Source organism: Piliocolobus tephrosceles, chromosome 16 (assembly GCF_002776525.5).
Source record: "Piliocolobus tephrosceles isolate RC106 chromosome 16, ASM277652v3, whole genome shotgun sequence".
Lineage (NCBI taxonomy): Eukaryota > Metazoa > Chordata > Mammalia > Primates > Cercopithecidae > Piliocolobus > Piliocolobus tephrosceles.
Genome location: NC_045449.1, coordinates 16,465,194 through 16,482,446, shown reverse-complemented (window position 1 = coordinate 16,482,446; position 17,253 = coordinate 16,465,194). Strand labels below are relative to the sequence as shown.

General features: G+C 42.4%; 1 protein-coding gene and 1 pseudogene across 13 annotated transcripts in view; one reads left to right on the top strand and one right to left on the bottom strand.

Annotated features, from left to right (window-relative positions):
• The window catches only part of NCOR1 (nuclear receptor corepressor 1), a 187,565-nt gene that overhangs the window by 3,809 nt on the left and 166,503 nt on the right, over window positions 1-17,253 (bottom strand). For 11 of the 13 annotated variants that reach the window (XM_023192154.3, XM_023192166.3, XM_023192156.3 and 8 more), the window contains 5 exons: window positions 14,977-15,120; window positions 13,117-13,259; window positions 6,968-7,021; window positions 5,963-6,184; window positions 919-1,098 (listed from right to left, as the gene is read on the bottom strand). In XM_023192154.3, the coding sequence (XP_023047922.1) occupies window positions 919-1,098; window positions 5,963-6,184; window positions 6,968-7,021; window positions 13,117-13,259; window positions 14,977-15,120 (743 nt within the window). The remainder of the gene's footprint in view (window positions 1-918; window positions 1,099-5,962; window positions 6,185-6,967; window positions 7,022-13,116; window positions 13,260-14,976; window positions 15,121-17,253) is intronic. The other 2 variants (XM_023192159.3, XM_023192158.3) reach the window with 2 other exon arrangements.
• Window positions 8,381-11,557, top strand: LOC111526456 (annotated as a pseudogene).

Sequence of the window (17,253 nt, the reverse complement as noted above, 5' to 3'; positions counted from 1 at the left end):
ATTCTCCCACCACAGGCACCCGAGTAGCTGAGATTACAGACACATGCCACTGCACCCGGCTTACTTTTGTATCTTTAGTAGAGACGGCGTTTCACCATTTTGGCCAGGCTGGTCTCAAACTCCTGACCTCAAGTGATCCGCCCACCTCAGCCTTCCAAAATGCTGGGATGACAGGCGTGAGCCATCGCGCCTGACCAGATGATGGCTTGTTAAACTAGTCTTCTCATTTCTAATTTTGATTTCTTAGTATTTACCCTTCATATTGGTATCTTAGAGAAAGTTAAGTTCTCTTAGAAGTGGCATGGGTACATTTAGGTACAGTTCTTAAAGTAACTAAAACCACCTTATTTGCTTTGCAAATGTTCACTACCAGTGTAATACAGAAGTGAGGAGAATGGCTGAGATTATTTTTTCATAGCTCTTCCTTTGTTTATGGTAATCAGGCTTTGCATTCTAAAAATGTTTCAGGTTATATGTGCATAATCTGGGCGTGTGCATTGGTTGATGCCTGTAATATGCTTTGGGAGGCCAAAACAGGAGGAATGAGTTCAGGAGTTCAAGACCAACCTGGGCAATGTAGTGAGACCTTGTCCCTGCAAAAAATGTAAAAAAAAAAGGAAAAATTAGCCAGGTATGGTTGTGCACACCTCTAGTCCCAGCTAGAGGATCACCTGAGCCTCAGAGGTCGAGGCTGCAGTGAGCCATGATCATATCAGCCATGATCATACCATTGCATTCCAGACAGAGCAAGACCCCTCAAAAAAATATTTCTATTCTGGAAAGTGGAACCTACCAATGATACAGAAATGGGAATATAGGTTTCCAAATTAGAAGAGTTGCTGAATTTTGAAGAACTAATAACCAAGACATTGATATTACTGCTTTGTCTCATTTTCTCAGTTAAAGCAGGCTCCTTACCTGTTGAAGAGGGCCTGTCTTCCCAGGCCCACCCTGGCGTCTGCCTATGGTAATCCCCTTCTGAATGTACGGAGGAGACTGAAGAAGGCCGTTCGGTTCCTAAGTAGCCTTGCCCAGGGATAGGAGATTTAGATTTCCTGCTGTTTGACTTGCTGATCAGCTTTGGTTTGCAAACTCCTCCTAAAAGTGAAATTCAAGTTAAAGTATTAATATATTAAGTTCTCAAAATGCTAATGATTATATAGTGCTAAATGAAAAAAGCAGAATGGGAACACAGAGATTCCAGATCCTGGTACTCAATGAAATAAAACACTGCAGGCATACCTGAGAGATACTGAGGGTTCAGTAAGTCACAATTATTTTGCTGGTGGACGGTCTTGCCTCCATGTTGATGGCTGCTGACTAAACCTGCATGGTGGCTGCCAAAGGCTGGGGTGGCTGTGGCAATTTATTTTCCTTTCATGAAAGATTTATTTGTAACATGCAATGATTGCATTTTAGCCACAGCAGAACTTTCAAAATTGGAGTCGATCCCTCAAACCCTGCTTTATTAACTGGTTTATGTAATGTAGTATTCTAAATCCTTTGCTGTCATTTCAACAATATTCACAGCATCTTCAGGGGAAGATTCAATCTCAAGAAACCACTTTCTTTGCTTATCCCTAAGAAGCAACTCATCCATTTCAAGTTTGATGATGAGATTGCAGCAATTCAGATACATCTTCAGGCTCCACTACTAGTTCTAGTTCTCTTGTTATTTCTTTCTTTCTTTTTTTTTTTTTTTTGAGACAGAGTCTTGCTCTGTCACCCAGACTGGAGTGCAGTGGCCGGATCTCAGCTCACTGCAATCTCCGCCTCCCGGGTTCACGCCATTCTCCTGCCTCAGCCTCCCGAGTAGCTGGGACTACAGGTGCCTGCCACCTCGCCTGGCTAGTTTGTTTGTTTGTTTGTTTGTATTTTTTAGTAGAGATGGGGTTTCACCGTGTTAGCCAGGATGGTCTCAATCTCCTGACCTCGTGATCTGCCCGTCTCGGCCTCCCAAAGTGCTGGGATTACAGGCTTGAGCCGCCGCGCCCAGCCTCTTTTTTCTTTTTTAAGGCAAGGTCTCACCTCTGCTGCCCAGGCTGCACTGCAGTGGTGCAATCACGGCTTTCCAGCTCACTAAAGCCTCAACTTCTTGGTCTCAAGCAATCCTCCCACCTCAGACCCAAGTAGCTGGGACTGCAGGTGCATACCACCACACCCGGCTACTGTTTAAAATTTTTGCAGAGATGGGGTCTCACTATGTTGCCCAGGTTGGTCTCAAACTCCTGGGTTCAAGTGATTCTACTGCCTCAGCCACCCCAAAGTGCTGGGAGTACAGGCATGAGCCATCATACCCAGCCTCTCTCGCTATTTCTACTACACCTGCAGTGACTCCCTCCACTGACGCCCTCCCAAGTTATCCATGGGAGTTAGAATCATCTTTTTCCAAACTCCTGTTAATGTTGATACTCTTAACTCCTCCCATGAATTACAAATGTCTTTAATAGCATCTAAAATGGTGAATCCTTTTCAGAAGGTTTTCAGTTTGCTTTGCTCAGATCCACCAGAGGAATCACTATGGCAGCTATTGCCTTATGAAATGTATTTCTTAAATAATAAGACTTGAAAGTAGAAATTACTCTTTGATCCATGGGCTGCAGAATGGATGTTGTGTTAGGCATAAAAACAACATTCATCTCCTTGAACCTTCAGAGCTCTTGGGTGACTAAGTGGATTATTAATGAGCAGTATTGAAAATCTTTTTTTTTTTCTAAGCAGTAGGTCTGAACAGTGGGCTTAAAATATTCAGCAAGCCATTCTGTAAACACATGCTGTCATCTAGGCTTTGTTCTGTTTCTAGAGCACAGGTGAGTAGACCGAGCATAATTCTTAAGTGCCCTAGGATTTTCAGAATGGTAAAGGAGCACTGGCTTCAACTTCAAGTCACCATCTGCATTAGCCCCTAACAAGAGAGTCAGCCTGCATTTTGACGTTTTGGACTCTTCCAGTAGAAGGCTGTTTTGTTTACATGGAGGATCTGTTGTTTAATGTAGTCACCTTTATCAATGATCTTAGCTAGGTCTTCTGAGTAACTTGCTGCAACATCTTCATCAGCACTTTCTCCCTCCCTCACCTTGCACTTTTATGTTATGGAGACGGCTTCTTCAGCCTCTGAACCGGCCTCTGCTAGCTTCAGCCTTCTGGTCTGTGGCTTCCTCACCTCTCTGAGCCTTCAGAGAATTGAAGAGTTAGGGCTTGGATTAGGATTAGGTTTTGGCTTCAGGGAATGTTGTGGCTGGCTTGGTTTTCTATCCAGACCACTAAAACGTTCTGTGTATCACGAAACACTGTTTTGCTTTATTACCATTTGTGTGTTCACTGGAATAGCACTTTCAATTTCCTTCAAAAACTTTTCCTTTGCATTCACAATTTGGCTAATTGTTTGGCGCATGAGGTCTAGCTCTCAGCCTGTCTTGGCTTTCAACATGCCTTTCTCACTAAGCTTAATCATTTCTAACTTTTCATTTCAAGTGACAGACTTGTGATTCTTCTTTTCAGCTGAACACTTAGAAGCCATTGTAGGGTTATTAACTGGCCAAATTTTAATATTGTTGTGTGTCAGGGAATAAGGAAGCCAGAAAAGGAGAGAGACAGGGAACAACCAGTCAGTGGAGGAGTCAGGACACACACCACCTTTATGGGTTGTTTGCCATCTTATACGGGCGCTGCTCATGGTGCCCCAAAACAGTTACGATAGTAATATCAAAGATCACTGATCACCATCACACAGATAATAATCATGAACAGGTCTGAAATATTGTGAGAATTACCAAAATATGACACAGAGACACAAAGGAGAGCACATGCTATTAAAAAAATAGTGCTGACAGACTTGCTTGACGCAGGGTTGCCACAAACCTTCAGTTAAAAAAAAAAAAAAAAAAAAATCAAAGCACAATAAAACAAGGTATGCTTGTATTTACAAGAAAGCCAGAATTTCACTTGTAACAATCAAAACAAAAAACAAGGGTCATTCTCCTGCCATTAAAATGTGGTAATTAAGGAATTGAAATTTCTGGAACATCAAGGCTTCTTTACTGGCCTCAGAGTACAGAAACTGCTAAAGAAAGAAGGCAGGGTGACAAAAATCATACTTCACTAATGACCAACCCCCCTTCCCAATTGGAGTTAATACACCACACAAAGAAATATGTAAAGGAAAAACTGTAGAACAAAGCTTCTTCATGCTACTACAGGACTTGAGCAGAGGCTCAGCAAGTTTTGATAGCCCTTTTGGATTTTCCACACTGTGTAGCTGATTAACTCGGCAGAAGTTCACAGAAGTGAGACACCTCTGTGCTCTAAAAGAAAATATCAAAAAGAGCTCAGAAGAGAGCAGAGCCCAGGTCACCATCAAACTTTTTCCTCAGCCACAGCAAAACAATTTCACACTGCCCCAAATTCCTATACAACCAGTACAATTGTAATTGCCTATGTCACCAGTCTTATAACCTTAAAACATACACACTTAAAGCCAATAAAACTTGGAAGGTAAGAACAGAAAGAGGAAGATGATGCTCATTTTTCAGAGGAGGAAGTACACTGATAAGGTCTTAAAGTTAACATGTATACTTTTTTTTTTTTTTTAAAGATCTCTAATCTCTTTAATATTTTTCTTAACCATAGTGAGATAGATCTTTTGCTTGATGATAACAGAAAAATAAATCTAAGCTAAAACAGAAAAACTGCTGAACTTCAGATAATTTTTAAAAGCACAAGAGATATTAGTTCTCAAAATATTAAGGAAAAGGTTATAAGATTAAAGCTTAGGATTATTATGGTTTTTTTGTGTGCTTGTTTTTAACAGAATGTATAAAATCTCATTCTAAGCAACTCTTTTCTGGCTATCCAGAGACATATCTGACACAATGCTTACCAGATAGAAGCATTAGCATTCTGGATGATGTGCTCTGAAGAACTGTTTCTTTTTCTTCCCTTTTTTCCTACTCTTTTTTTCTTTTTTGAGACAGGGTCTCACTTTGTCACCTGGGCTGGAGTGCAGTGGCACAATCGTGGCTGACTGCAACCTCCACCTGCTGGGCTCAAGTGATCTTTCTACCTCGGCCCCCACAAGTAGCTGGGACTACAGGCGTGAGCCACCACACCCAACTAATTTTTGTAATTTTTGTAGAGATGGGGTTTTCACCATGTTGCCCAGGCTGGTTTCAAACTCCTAAGCTCAAGTGATCCACCCAACTTAGCCTCCCAAAGTGCTATGATTACACCTTTTTTCCTACTCTTTTCTATGGCTTATGATTTATTTTATTTTATTTTATTTTTATTTTACTGTGTGTCTGTGTGTATGTATGTGTATGTATGTATGTATGTATGTATTTTGAGATAGAGTTTCACTCTGTTGCCAGGCTGGAGTGCAGTGGCGTGACCTCGGCTTACTGCAACCTCCGCCTCTCGGGTTCAAGCGATTCTCCTGCCTCAGCCTCCTGAGTACCTGCCACCATGCCCAGCTAATTTTTGTATTTTTTGTAGAGATGGGGTTTCACCATGTTGGCCAGGATGGTCTTGATCTCTTGACCTCATGATCCGTCCGCCTCGGCCTCCCAAAGTGCTGGGATTACAGGCGTGAGCCACTGTGCCCGGCCGGCTTATGATTCTTTTATATTAAACCTAATGTTTACAGTTAAATCACTTTTATTCAAAAACATATTTGTGTTACAATTACAATGTAGTATGTATAGATGAGGACTAGACGCAAACAAACAAAAAATGGACATCCCAGGAGGGTGACACTTAGGGTAAAAGTTTTCTTCCATTTCTGTTCATGTTACTATAATGTCTGGGTAGATTTTAAAAAACCTTTTTTAAGTAACTGAAACCCGAAGAGGTAACTCTGAGCACATAAAGACATAAATGAAATGTCTTAGTGATGCATCGGAGCTTGGGAAATAAACTGGCTTTTTTGGGGAAAAGCAGCAGAAAAGCAATAAAATGAAAGCTGTACCTGAATGAGGTGATGGGTCCCCTTCCTCTCTCCGTGTCTCACCACTGGTCACAACTGAGGTGTTGGCAGTACCAGGCACTACTCCCATAGGCTGGGACATGACAACTCCATGATCCTCAACTTTGTCATCAAAGCTTCCCATGAGAGCCTTCCTGATAATGTCTTCCAGCCCGAGATTGCTGGCAGGATCAGCAAAAGAATGGCCTCTAGAGCTAACTGAGCCTGAAAAAGAATCAAAAACATTTCCACTTATTTCTGAAAGGCCAATCAGGAAACAAACATGCACTGTCCCATCAGCCCACTGAATACACATAGCACTTGGCAAGTGACCTAGAACAACACCAGGACCCACCACACAGAGACCCTCTGTTTTTTTTTTGGAGACAGTCTCTGTCGCGCCCAGCCTGAAGTGCAGTGGTGTGATCTTGGCTCACTGCAACATCCACCTCCCAGGTTCAAGGGATTCTCCCACCTCAGTCTCCCAAGTAGCTGGGACTACAGGCACCCACAACCACACCGGGCTACTTTTGTGTATTTTTAGGAAACGGGGTTTCACCATGTTGGTCAGGATGGTTTCGAACTCCCAACCTCAGGTGATCCACCTGCCTTGGCCTCCCAAAGTGCTGGGATTACAGGCGTGAGCCACTGCGCCCAGCCCAGAGACCATCTTAATCCACAAATAACTCCTTAAGGAAATTTGTTTCCCAAGTGAATCAGTCACACTTTTATTAAAGTTACTCAACAGTTTTCCCAGTTCCCTAGTTTTGACATTGTTCTTTAATAGTTTCCATTCTTTTTGTTCATTTATCTTTTCAATAGGTATTTACTGGATCTCAGTTCCTTTGTGTGCTACTGGGTAAACCTTCCTTCACTAAATTATTTATTCATTTTTTCATATTAGAGCAGTCACTCCCCTGGTATACAGTTGGTACTCAGTACATATTTGTTGGACTGACTACTGCTGTGCCAATTTTGTATTGGTAAATAATGTCTTTTCAATCTTACCTGATGTAGTAACTGCTGGCAGATTAAAGATCTCAGTTCCTGGCTGAGCAGCTGCTATATTTAAGCAAACATTCAAGTTAATTAAGATGTGATAATCATATACACCAAACTAAAGTCTCAAAAAATTCCTATAATAAAATTAATCTTTTTATTTTCCATGACCTCAACCTTTATTTTTCACCCATTAAGTGAAGATAAAATGGAAGAACTTTTTTTTTTTCTTTGAGACAGGGTCTCACTCTGTTGCCCAGGCTGTTTTTTTAAAAGGAAATCAGGAAATAGGTAAGGTAGGAACATCAAAAGAAGAGCAATAAACTGTGTGCAGTGGTGCACTTCTAGTCCCCCACCTACTCAGGAGGCTGAGGCGGTAGGATTGCTTGAGCTCAGGACTTTGACGCCAGCCTGGGCAACACAGTGAGACTCTCCCAAAAAAGTAAATAAAGGAGCAGTGTAACCCAGAAAAGGGAAAGGAACTTTGCACTGCTGGAGAAAAACAAACAGGAAAATGCTGTTCTCAGAACAGGAACCAAGGCTTTCTGATGAAGAAGAAACCTTGGACTCTGGGATGACCGCCATGAGTACCAACAGGTTTGAGGCAGCCTGGGATGTGATCCAGAGGAAAGCCACCACAGTGAATACTATGAAAATGACTGTGTTTCCCTGCATGGCTAACTGGAAACTCAGGATATTTGCTGGAAAAAAACAAAAGACTCTGTTGATCCTTTCATTCCTGCTGACTGTGCAACTTGTAATCTGCAGTTTGAATGCTAACAGCATAAGACCTGGGAACCACCTATAATAAAGCAGTGTGCCAGAAAGGGAAAGAATTTGGGACATAAATTGGTGTTTCCGTCATTCCCAACTTGATGCTAAGAATTTTAAAGAGAAAAAAAGAATGCAGAAAGCAAGTGGGTGGCCAAATGATGTGTCCCGAAGAATGTAAAAAAAAGTTTTTTTTTCCTTTGAGATGGTGTTTCATTGTCACCCAGGCTGTAGTGCAATGGCGTGATCTAGGCTCACTGCAACCTCTGCCTCCTGGGTTCAAGCAATTCTCCTGCCTCAGCCTCCTGAGCAGCTGGGATTATAGGCCTCCACCACCATACCCAGCTAATTTTTGTATTTTTAGTAGAGACGGAGTTTTACCATTTTGGCCAGGCTGGTCTCGAATTCCTGACCTCAGGTGATCCGCCCACCTCGGCCTCCCGAAGTGCTGGGATTACAGGCATGAGCTACCGTGCCCTGCCACAATGTGAAATTTCTAATGAAACCACAGAATGATGGACTCTTACCCAAGGGGTGAGCACATTAGAGAAGAGGGAAGAGTGCATGTGCCTAGAAACAAACTTGGTTGATTAGGGAGGCTTTAAACTGACAGAGGAGAAAAGTCTTCAGAAGAACTAGAAAACAATGGCCATGGATGATAGTCTTCTTACTTATGGGCCAGGTGACTAGGTAGATAACTTGAGCCTGAACTAGCAGAACCTTGTTATCATGAAGTGTGTGGAATAGGAGTTATTCATTCATTCAATAGATATTTAATTGAGCAGTTATTTGGCTGAATCGTAAGATTACCTTCTTATTAATCAAAAATGGTCAGATGAAGACAATTTCCTATAAGTTAACCAGTGATAATCCTTACATACTACATTTGCAATATACCCCTTCCTTTGCTTATGGAGCTTACAGTGCAGTGTGGTACTTGCTGAGGCCAAATTAGAATCACCTGGGTAGCTTAGCAAATTTTTCTACATTCCTGGGGCCCCATAGTTCAACTAATTAATAAGCAGTCCAGGTGACTGGTACCTACTGTTGAGCAAGAATGTGGTAACTGCTCAGAACTTAGCAGAAGGGAAGGTAGATATGTGAAAGCCACTGTGGAGGCCAACTTGACAGGAAGAGGTAACTCCCATCAGGAGGCAGAGAGACCAGGATAGTGACAGCCAGAGTAAAGGTAACTGGTAGGGAAGCAGGAGGAACTTTTTGTGTGGGGAGGTAGAATATGAATTTAAGTTTAGATAACTTAAGGAGCCAGTAAGTTAGTCAAGAAGTAATGAGGTCTGCAAAGATATGTAAGTAGAGCTTAGTAGGAAAAGCTGGACTACAGATACAAATTTGGGAGTTTTCAGCATACAGGTGACCATTCAAATCCCGAGTAGATGAGATGACTCAGATTATAAGGCATGAGGAGAAAGGGGCTAAGAAGTGAGCCCTGGGGAAAACTTAACAGTCAAGGGCCAGGCAAAGCAAGATTGAGCTTCTAAGGAGACGTAAGTGGCCAGAGAAGTAGAGAAGAAACAGGAAAACATGGCATCAGAAAGCCAAAAGAAAGCATTTCAGGGAAGGAAAGTGGTTCACTGTGTCAAAAGCTGCAAAGAGATCCAATAAAGTAAGTTTTAAAGCATTACAGTTTTCAAAACAATAAAGTAATTGATGTCCTTGGGAACACTGGATTCAGGATTCAAATACAATGAGCTGAAGTGAAGCTGTGTTAGCCGCTGATGGCTTTCATTTAGTTCTGCTTCCCAGTGAAGGCTAAATGTGCCATGGTGGGCCCAGGAGCCCACTGGTTCTTGAATATAAATTCTCCTTTCCACCATGAAAAATAGTTCTTGCAATAAAAAAAAAATCCCAGACTCTAAAGCAATTCTGTTAGTACTTCCCTTAAGACATTAATTATCTTCTGTTAAAGTTAGGTACTTGTTTCATCATACAGCTTCAGGGAGTAGAGGCCATATGGCATACTAAAACACCCAACATAGTACACTACTCAAAACATTAGGCAAGAGAGGAGAAACTATAAAGTAGGCTTCTTCATTTCAAACATGGCATTTCCCTGTCAAGAGTTTCCCACTTTAACGGTAAGACAGACTAGAGGATGAGAGCAAACCACACAAAGGTGAAATGATTTGCATCTCAGTTCCCGGCTGCACTGAGATCTCTAGCTCTCCATGCTCACACAGATTCATCTATGAGTGCCGAGAGAATTTGAAAATGAGAGTATATTTTTGTTGGTGACACTTGAGGAGCTGCAAATAATACATTAAACTGTTGAAGACTGGAGACAGAAAATAGTAATAACAATATTTTTTTAGAAGAAAGGTGGCCAGACACGGTGGCTCACACCTGTAATCCCAGCACTTTGGGAGGCTGAGGTGGGCGGATCACCTGAGGTTGGGAGTTCGAGACCAGCCTGGCCAACATGGAGAAACCCTGTCTCTACTAAAAATACAAAATTAGCCGGACGTGGTGGCGGGTGCCTATAATACCAGCTACTTGGGAGGCTGGTGCAGGAGAATCACATGAACCCGGGAGGCAGAGGTTGCAGTGAGCCGAGATCGCGTCACTGCACTCCAGCCTGGGCCACAGAGTAAAACTCCATCTCAAAAAAAAAAAAAAGAAAAGAAAAGAAAGGCTATCTGTAAGCCTGATAACAATTCTGGTCAGCATTCTAAAATATTTGTCTTTTAGATTATTTTGTTGCCACCTAAACAGAGAATCTAGTAATTAAGAGCGAGGACAAGTTCAGAAACAAAGTGGCACAGATCTAAACACATATCACAGTGCAAGGTCCCCCACTTTCCTTTCTTTTGACAGGGTCAGGAGACTAGTAGATGGCAGATCACAGAAATAAAGCAGATCGCCCTTTCCTCAGCTGCCGTCACAGTGCTCAGTCGTTCCAAGGAAGCTAAGGCCACGTTGGGGTGAGGCCCTCACTTGATCCAGCGACTAGCACCACGTCCAGCAGTGCCAGCCCCACGCTCGCCCGCGCCCTGGCCTCTGTCTCCGAGCTTGCCTGCATCTACTCAGCCCTCACTCTGAATGGCAATGAGGTGACCACCACAGAGGATAAGACCAATGCCCTCATTAAGCAACTGGTGTAAATGTTGAACCTTTTTGGTCTAGCTTGTTTGCAATGGCCCTGGCCAATGTCAACACTGGGAGCCTCATTTGCAATGTAGGGGCTGGTGGACCTGCTCCAGCAGCTGGTGCTGCACCAGCAGGAGATCCTGCCCACTCCACTACTGCTGCTCCAGCTAAGGAGAAGAAAGTGGAAGCAAAGAAGGAAAAATCTGAGGAGTGTGATGACATGGGCTTTGGTCGTTTTGACTAAATCTCTTATAATGTGTTCAACACAAAGCTAAACTTAAGAAGAAAAAAAAAAAAGAATAAACCAGACTATGGTATACCCAAAGTCTTTCTATCAGAGGGACTGAGGAAAAGACTGATAAGACCGGGGGATAGAACTGAGTGTGCTGAGAGAGTGCTGAGAGAGCACGAGGATGTTCTGATTAATACTTGCATATCAACCCAGAGGAAAGGTTCTGCCACAGAGCATTAGCCAGGGTATTTACCAACAATCTGCCTAAGATGCTGTGAGTATGGAACTGTTAGAAGCCAGCTGGTCCATCATTAGCAACATGGACTCTGGAGTTGGAATGCCGGGGTTTGAACAGCAGCCTTATTACTTACTAGATATGTAACCTGTTCCAACTCTTAAACTTGAGTCTGTTTCCTCATCTACAAAATGGAAATAATTGTAATGTGTAATATGTAGGGGTGTTGTGAGGAATAAATGAGATTATAGCTACACATGCTTAGAATAGAGCCTACCACATAGTACGTGCTAGATAATCTTTTGCTACCATTATTACTGATTTTATATTTTTACTTTATTTTTTTTTTTTTTGAGACAGAGACTCGCTCTGTTGCCCAGGCTGGAGTGCAGTGGCACGATCTTGGCTCACTGCAACCTCTGCCTCCCAGGTTCAAGTGATTCTCATGCTTCAGCCTCCCAAGTAGCTGGGATCACAGGCACACGCCACCATGACCGGCTGATTTTTATATTTTTAGTAGAGACAGGGTTTCACCATGTTGCCCAGGCTGGTCTCAAACTCTTGATCTCAGGTGATCCACCCACCTTGGCCTCGCAAAGTGCTGGGATTATGGGCGTGAGCCACCACACCCAGACAATTTTTGTAATTTTTTTTTTTTTCCTTGAGACATCTCACTCTGTGGCTTAGGCTGGAGCGATCATGGCTCACTGCAGCCTCAATTTCTCAGGCTCAAGTGATCCTCCCACCTCAGCTTCCCATGTAAATGGGACTACAGGGGCATATACCACCGCACCCAGCTAGTTTTTTATATTTTGTAGAGACGGGGTCTCCCTGTGTTGTCCAGGCTAATCTCGAACTCCTGGGCCCAATCAGTCCTCCTGCCTTGGCCTCCCAAAGTGCTGAGATTCCAGGTGTGAGCCACCGTGCCTGGCCAATGTTGTATTTTTACACTGTGAGTTTATCAGAGTTGCATATGAATAGTGAATGAATCAACTCAAGTCCAGAAAGACACCGGTAGGGTAGAAAAAGTAGTTGGACTGGAGCAAGCACAGACGGACTTGGACTTGTCCTATAGTTGGAGCTACTTATTGCAAAAGTAGAGCGAGGGCAAGGCATGAATTAAAAGTAGCCCAAGACCTTGACATCAACATTCATACTAAGTACTTAACAGTATACTTCATAACTTAACAGTGTACAGGCTGCCAACACAACAGCTAATAGTCTCAGGCTAGTTTAAATGCTACTTTAAATAGTCTTAGGTGAAAAATGATTAATTTAGCATAGATCATATTACACTACTCTATTTTGTATTACTTGAAACCTAGTGAAAGGCTAGGCTAAATGTTTTTGGTGGAGAATAATTGAGATGGTAGGGGTACTAAGAATGAGGACATGTGATGCACAGCTGATGAAACTGGGGACATTGATTGAGAGGACTCCTGAAAGACACGTCTTCAAATATCTGAGGAGGTGTTACGTGGGGATGGGCCCAAATGGACAAAAGGAAGACTGATGGGTAGGGGAGAAAGAAAAATAAACTATGGAGAGTTAATCCAATCCCACATAAAAAAAAGTAACCTAGACACAGCATTCCTTCAAAGAGAAATGGCACAGCTTCAGAAAGGAGCGAACTCCTACTTCCTAATTAGAACTCTTCATGGGCTGGCAGATACTTGAGAAGGAACTCTAGGATCAGATGTGTTGGATAGATGTCCTGTAAAGAGCCTTCAAACTCAAGCGTTATAGGAGAGGCAACACTGGAGATCATTATTAATGCATGTTTTATTTGGGGTTCATGAAAGAAATCCCACTTACCCATATCAGAGTCACCTCCACCAGAGGAGTTCAACTTACGAAAAATCTCCTGCTTCTTTGATTTAACCATGGGTGATGTATTTTCAAGCTTGGTGAAGAATGAAGGCAAGTAGCTTATACTCCCTGGTGACCGGGAATCATTCCTGTTAGGGCCAAAGTTAAGTATATTACAACCACGTACTCCTAATCCTGCGGACATTCCTATCAATGATAACAACATTCAGAGAGTACTTAGAAAACTACTGCCTCTTCATCCCGTGTTTGTGGTTACAGCCCTAAGAAACAGTATGTAATCATAAATCACTTAGTACATCATTTGAGGATAAAGGATTTAGCTCTCAAAATGAAATCATAAAATTAGAATTAGAATGGAGATAATCTAGAGCAGAAATTCTTCGGAAGGAATGAAGAAGTAGCAAATGAATATTAATAGGAGAACTCAGAAACAGCTTATCGTGATGCCTTCTCCTTAACAGCACAAACATTGATATATTCATGGTTACCACCTAAACTGGGAACTATTTGACTAGAACTAGTTTTAAGTAAACTACAATTAAAACCAATAGCACGCTTGCCTATAAAATAGCAAGAACTCACATCTAAGCAATCAACAGCTGGACTGGAACACAACAGTATAGGAATAAAACTGCCTATTTGTTAACAATCATTTCAAGCCACCTAACAAATGAGCTGAGTTTCATATAAAGAGTTTCATATTTTATTGGCAGCTTCCTATACTAACACATTTTAAAAAACAAGTTTCCCCTAACAGCTCAAGGCCACAAGGGTCTAGCTAGAGCTGAGAACAGAGAATATAGGTTATTGACAGCCTAATCCAGTCATGTGGATTCATTCATCATTCAAACACAAGAACACTTACTCTATGCCGGGAAAGACAAGGTGATAGGAACAGGAATAAGACATGGTCCCTGTCCTCAAAACACTCATAAACATAGGGGGAAAGAAGTAAATGTATAATAAAATTGAACATCACTCCCTCTCCAAAAATGGATTTTATTTCATTGAAAAGTACCAATATCTGTTTAGCTCCCTAAGAATAAATGCAATAAATTAATAGCAACACATTGTAAGACAGGCACTAGCAATTTGGAGTTACACCTTCGTTTAAAACTGGCCCTTCCCCATTAGTATCAGTACGACCATGATCAAGTGACAGGTCTGGCTTTCAGCGCATCAGTGAAGGGTTCAGCACTAGGCAAACTGCATGACTATGGAATTCAGGGAACAATAAATAACATGATTTGGACAGAGATTCCAGTGTAGGGGTGATGCAGAGGGAAGTGAAGCTGAATGGGCAGCATACACCTAGTCATGCAAGAACTCAGATACCATGCTAAAGACTGGGTGCTGGATTCTGCATGAGTTTTAGACAAATCACCCAGGTGGAGGTATGGAGATTGACTGGAAAGGAGCCAACTCAAAGGCATCTAGTCAAATGGGGATAATAATTTAATAACTAATAGGGTTGGGGTCAGGGTTAGAAATAGGTAAGATTAAATCTATTCAGAGTCCACAGTGCTTGGTATACAGTAAGCATTCAGATGTTGGCTGAATCAATGGATGACCCTTTCCCCTAGACAAAAACATTAAAAAAAAATCTAGAAAGATTTAATTTCAAGAATAATGAACAAATACTTTCTAACCTATTTAAATGTGATATTATAAATATTTTCTTTTTGCTAAAATCCACTAGCATTAAATCAGTAGGAAAACAGAGACAAATGATCCTCTGAGAATGCCATCCAGACATAAAAGCCCAAAGGAGAAAAATGGCACCAACTGAAGGAAATGTTAGAGCATGAGCACCTGCGCCATGAATGGACTACGAAGTGCACGTACCTCTGCTCTGCAGGCTCTGCGCCCCTCTGAGACAACAGCAGCAAGCTGTCCTGTTTCTCATGCACAACTGGAACCTGGGGTGGGGAGATGGGCTCGTAGGGCTCCGAAGAGACGTGACTTCTCTCTGGGGATTTTCCAGGCCTACTATTGTAACATGTGACATATTAGATTGTGTTTCAAAGGCGCACCTGAGACTTACCTAAACAGAAACTTGTTAACTCATGACTTCATTCAGGAGAAGGAGCAAAAGCTGCCAATTTCTATCAGAAAAAAAAGTTACCTCAGGTATTCACTATATACATAGTTAAAACAAATAAACAAAAACCACTGTGTTACTGCCACTTGACCCATGCACACCCCGTGGATCCAGGAGTCACGTCATCAGACAGCGCTGCCTGGGCAGCAGCAGTGGCAGAAGTTGCGTCCTTGAGGCTCCCCACATGTCCTTCAACGTCAGACGCCATCCCACCCTTGGCTCCTTAGGAAACCTCAAGGGTTTTCCTACCTATTTTGAGTCATGACTGACCAGTTCTTTCATCATCAAGTTAAAGATAAACGACTTCAGTACTAAACTGACACCCAAGAAGTTTTATCAGGCGAGTCAACTTATGTTCTTTTTTTTTTTTTTTGAGACAGAGTCTCGCTCTGTCGCCCGGGCTGGAGTGCAGTGGCGTGATCTCGGCTCATTGCAACCTCCACCTCCCGGGTTCACGCCATTCTCCTGCCTCAGCCTCCCGAGTAGCTGGAACTACAGGCATCTGCCACCACGCCCGGCTAATCCTTTGTATTTTTAGTGGAGACGGGGTTTCACCTTGTTAGCCAGGATGGTCTCGATCTTCCTACCTCGTGATCCGCCCACCTTGGACTCCCAAAGTGCTGGGATTACAGGCGTGAGAGTCAACATAGGTTCTAGTTACACTATATTATGGCAGAGGGGTTCTCTGCAATTTTATATTTTTTCTCTGGATACCATTTGGTAAGAATAATGTAAGACAGACACACTATTTAGCTCCCACCCATTTATCTCTCTCTCTCTTTTTTTTTTGAGACAGAGTCTGGCTTTGTCACCCAGGCTGGAGTGCAGTAATGTGATCTCAGCTCACTGCAACCTCTGCCTCCCAGGTTCAAGCGGTTCTCCTGCCCCAGCCTCCCGAGTAGCTGGAATTACAGGTGCCCACCACCACTCCCCGGCTAATTTTTGTAATTTTAGTACAGACGGAGTTTCACCATGTTGGCTAGGCCTCCTGACCTCAGGTGATCCGCCTGCCTGGGCCTCCGAAAGTGCTAGGATTACAGGCATGAGCCACCGTGCCTGGCCCATTTATCTTATTATTATAATTTTTATTTTTTAGAGACAGGTTGACCAGGCTGGAGTACAGGAGTGCAATCATAGCTCACTGCAGCCTCAAACTCTTGAGCTCAAGTGATCCTCTCACTTCCATCTCCTGAGTACCTGGGATTACAGGCATGCATCACCATGCCCAGCTAATGTTTTTATTATATGTTTTATTATGTCGTGTGGCCCATTTTTAATTTTTTGTAGAGACGGGTCTCTACAAAAAATTAATTAAATTAAATTAAAATAAATTAAATTGCTGGCCTCAAGCAATCCTCCCACCTCAGCCTCTAAAAGTATTTGGAATTACAAGCACCTGGCCCCAGCACACCCCAATTTTTTTTTTTTTTTTTAAGACAGAGTCTTGCTCTGTCACCCAGGCTGGAGTGCAATAGCATGATATTGGCTCACTGCAACCTCCACCTCCCAGGTTGAAGGAATTCTAGTGCCTCAGCCTCCCAAGTAGCTAGGAGTACAGGTAGCCACCACCACACTTGGCTGATTTTTGTAGTTTTATTAGAGACAGGGTTTCACCATGTTGGCCAGGATGGTCTCAAACTCCTGACCTCAAGTGATACACCTGCCTCGCCTCCGAAAGTGCTGGGATTACAGGTGTGAGCCACCACACCCGGCTCCCCTGAAATTTTTTGACATAGTGATTATGCATATTAAAGCCACCTGTGACTTTCAACATCTGAATTATGACTATAACACTAAAGCAAAATTATAACATGATTTGTTATGGCCTTTCCCAATCAGTCCATCCAGTTATTCAAGATAGCCACTTTTTTTTTTTTTTTTAGTTGTTTTGGTGTTTACCTCCAAAACTTGGTAAATAATCTTAAACATGTTCTTGATTTATAAAACTTGAAACAGTATCTGTTAACTCTCTTTCATGAAAGATGAAGAATTTGATTTGCCTTCTCTGTTGTTGCCCATTT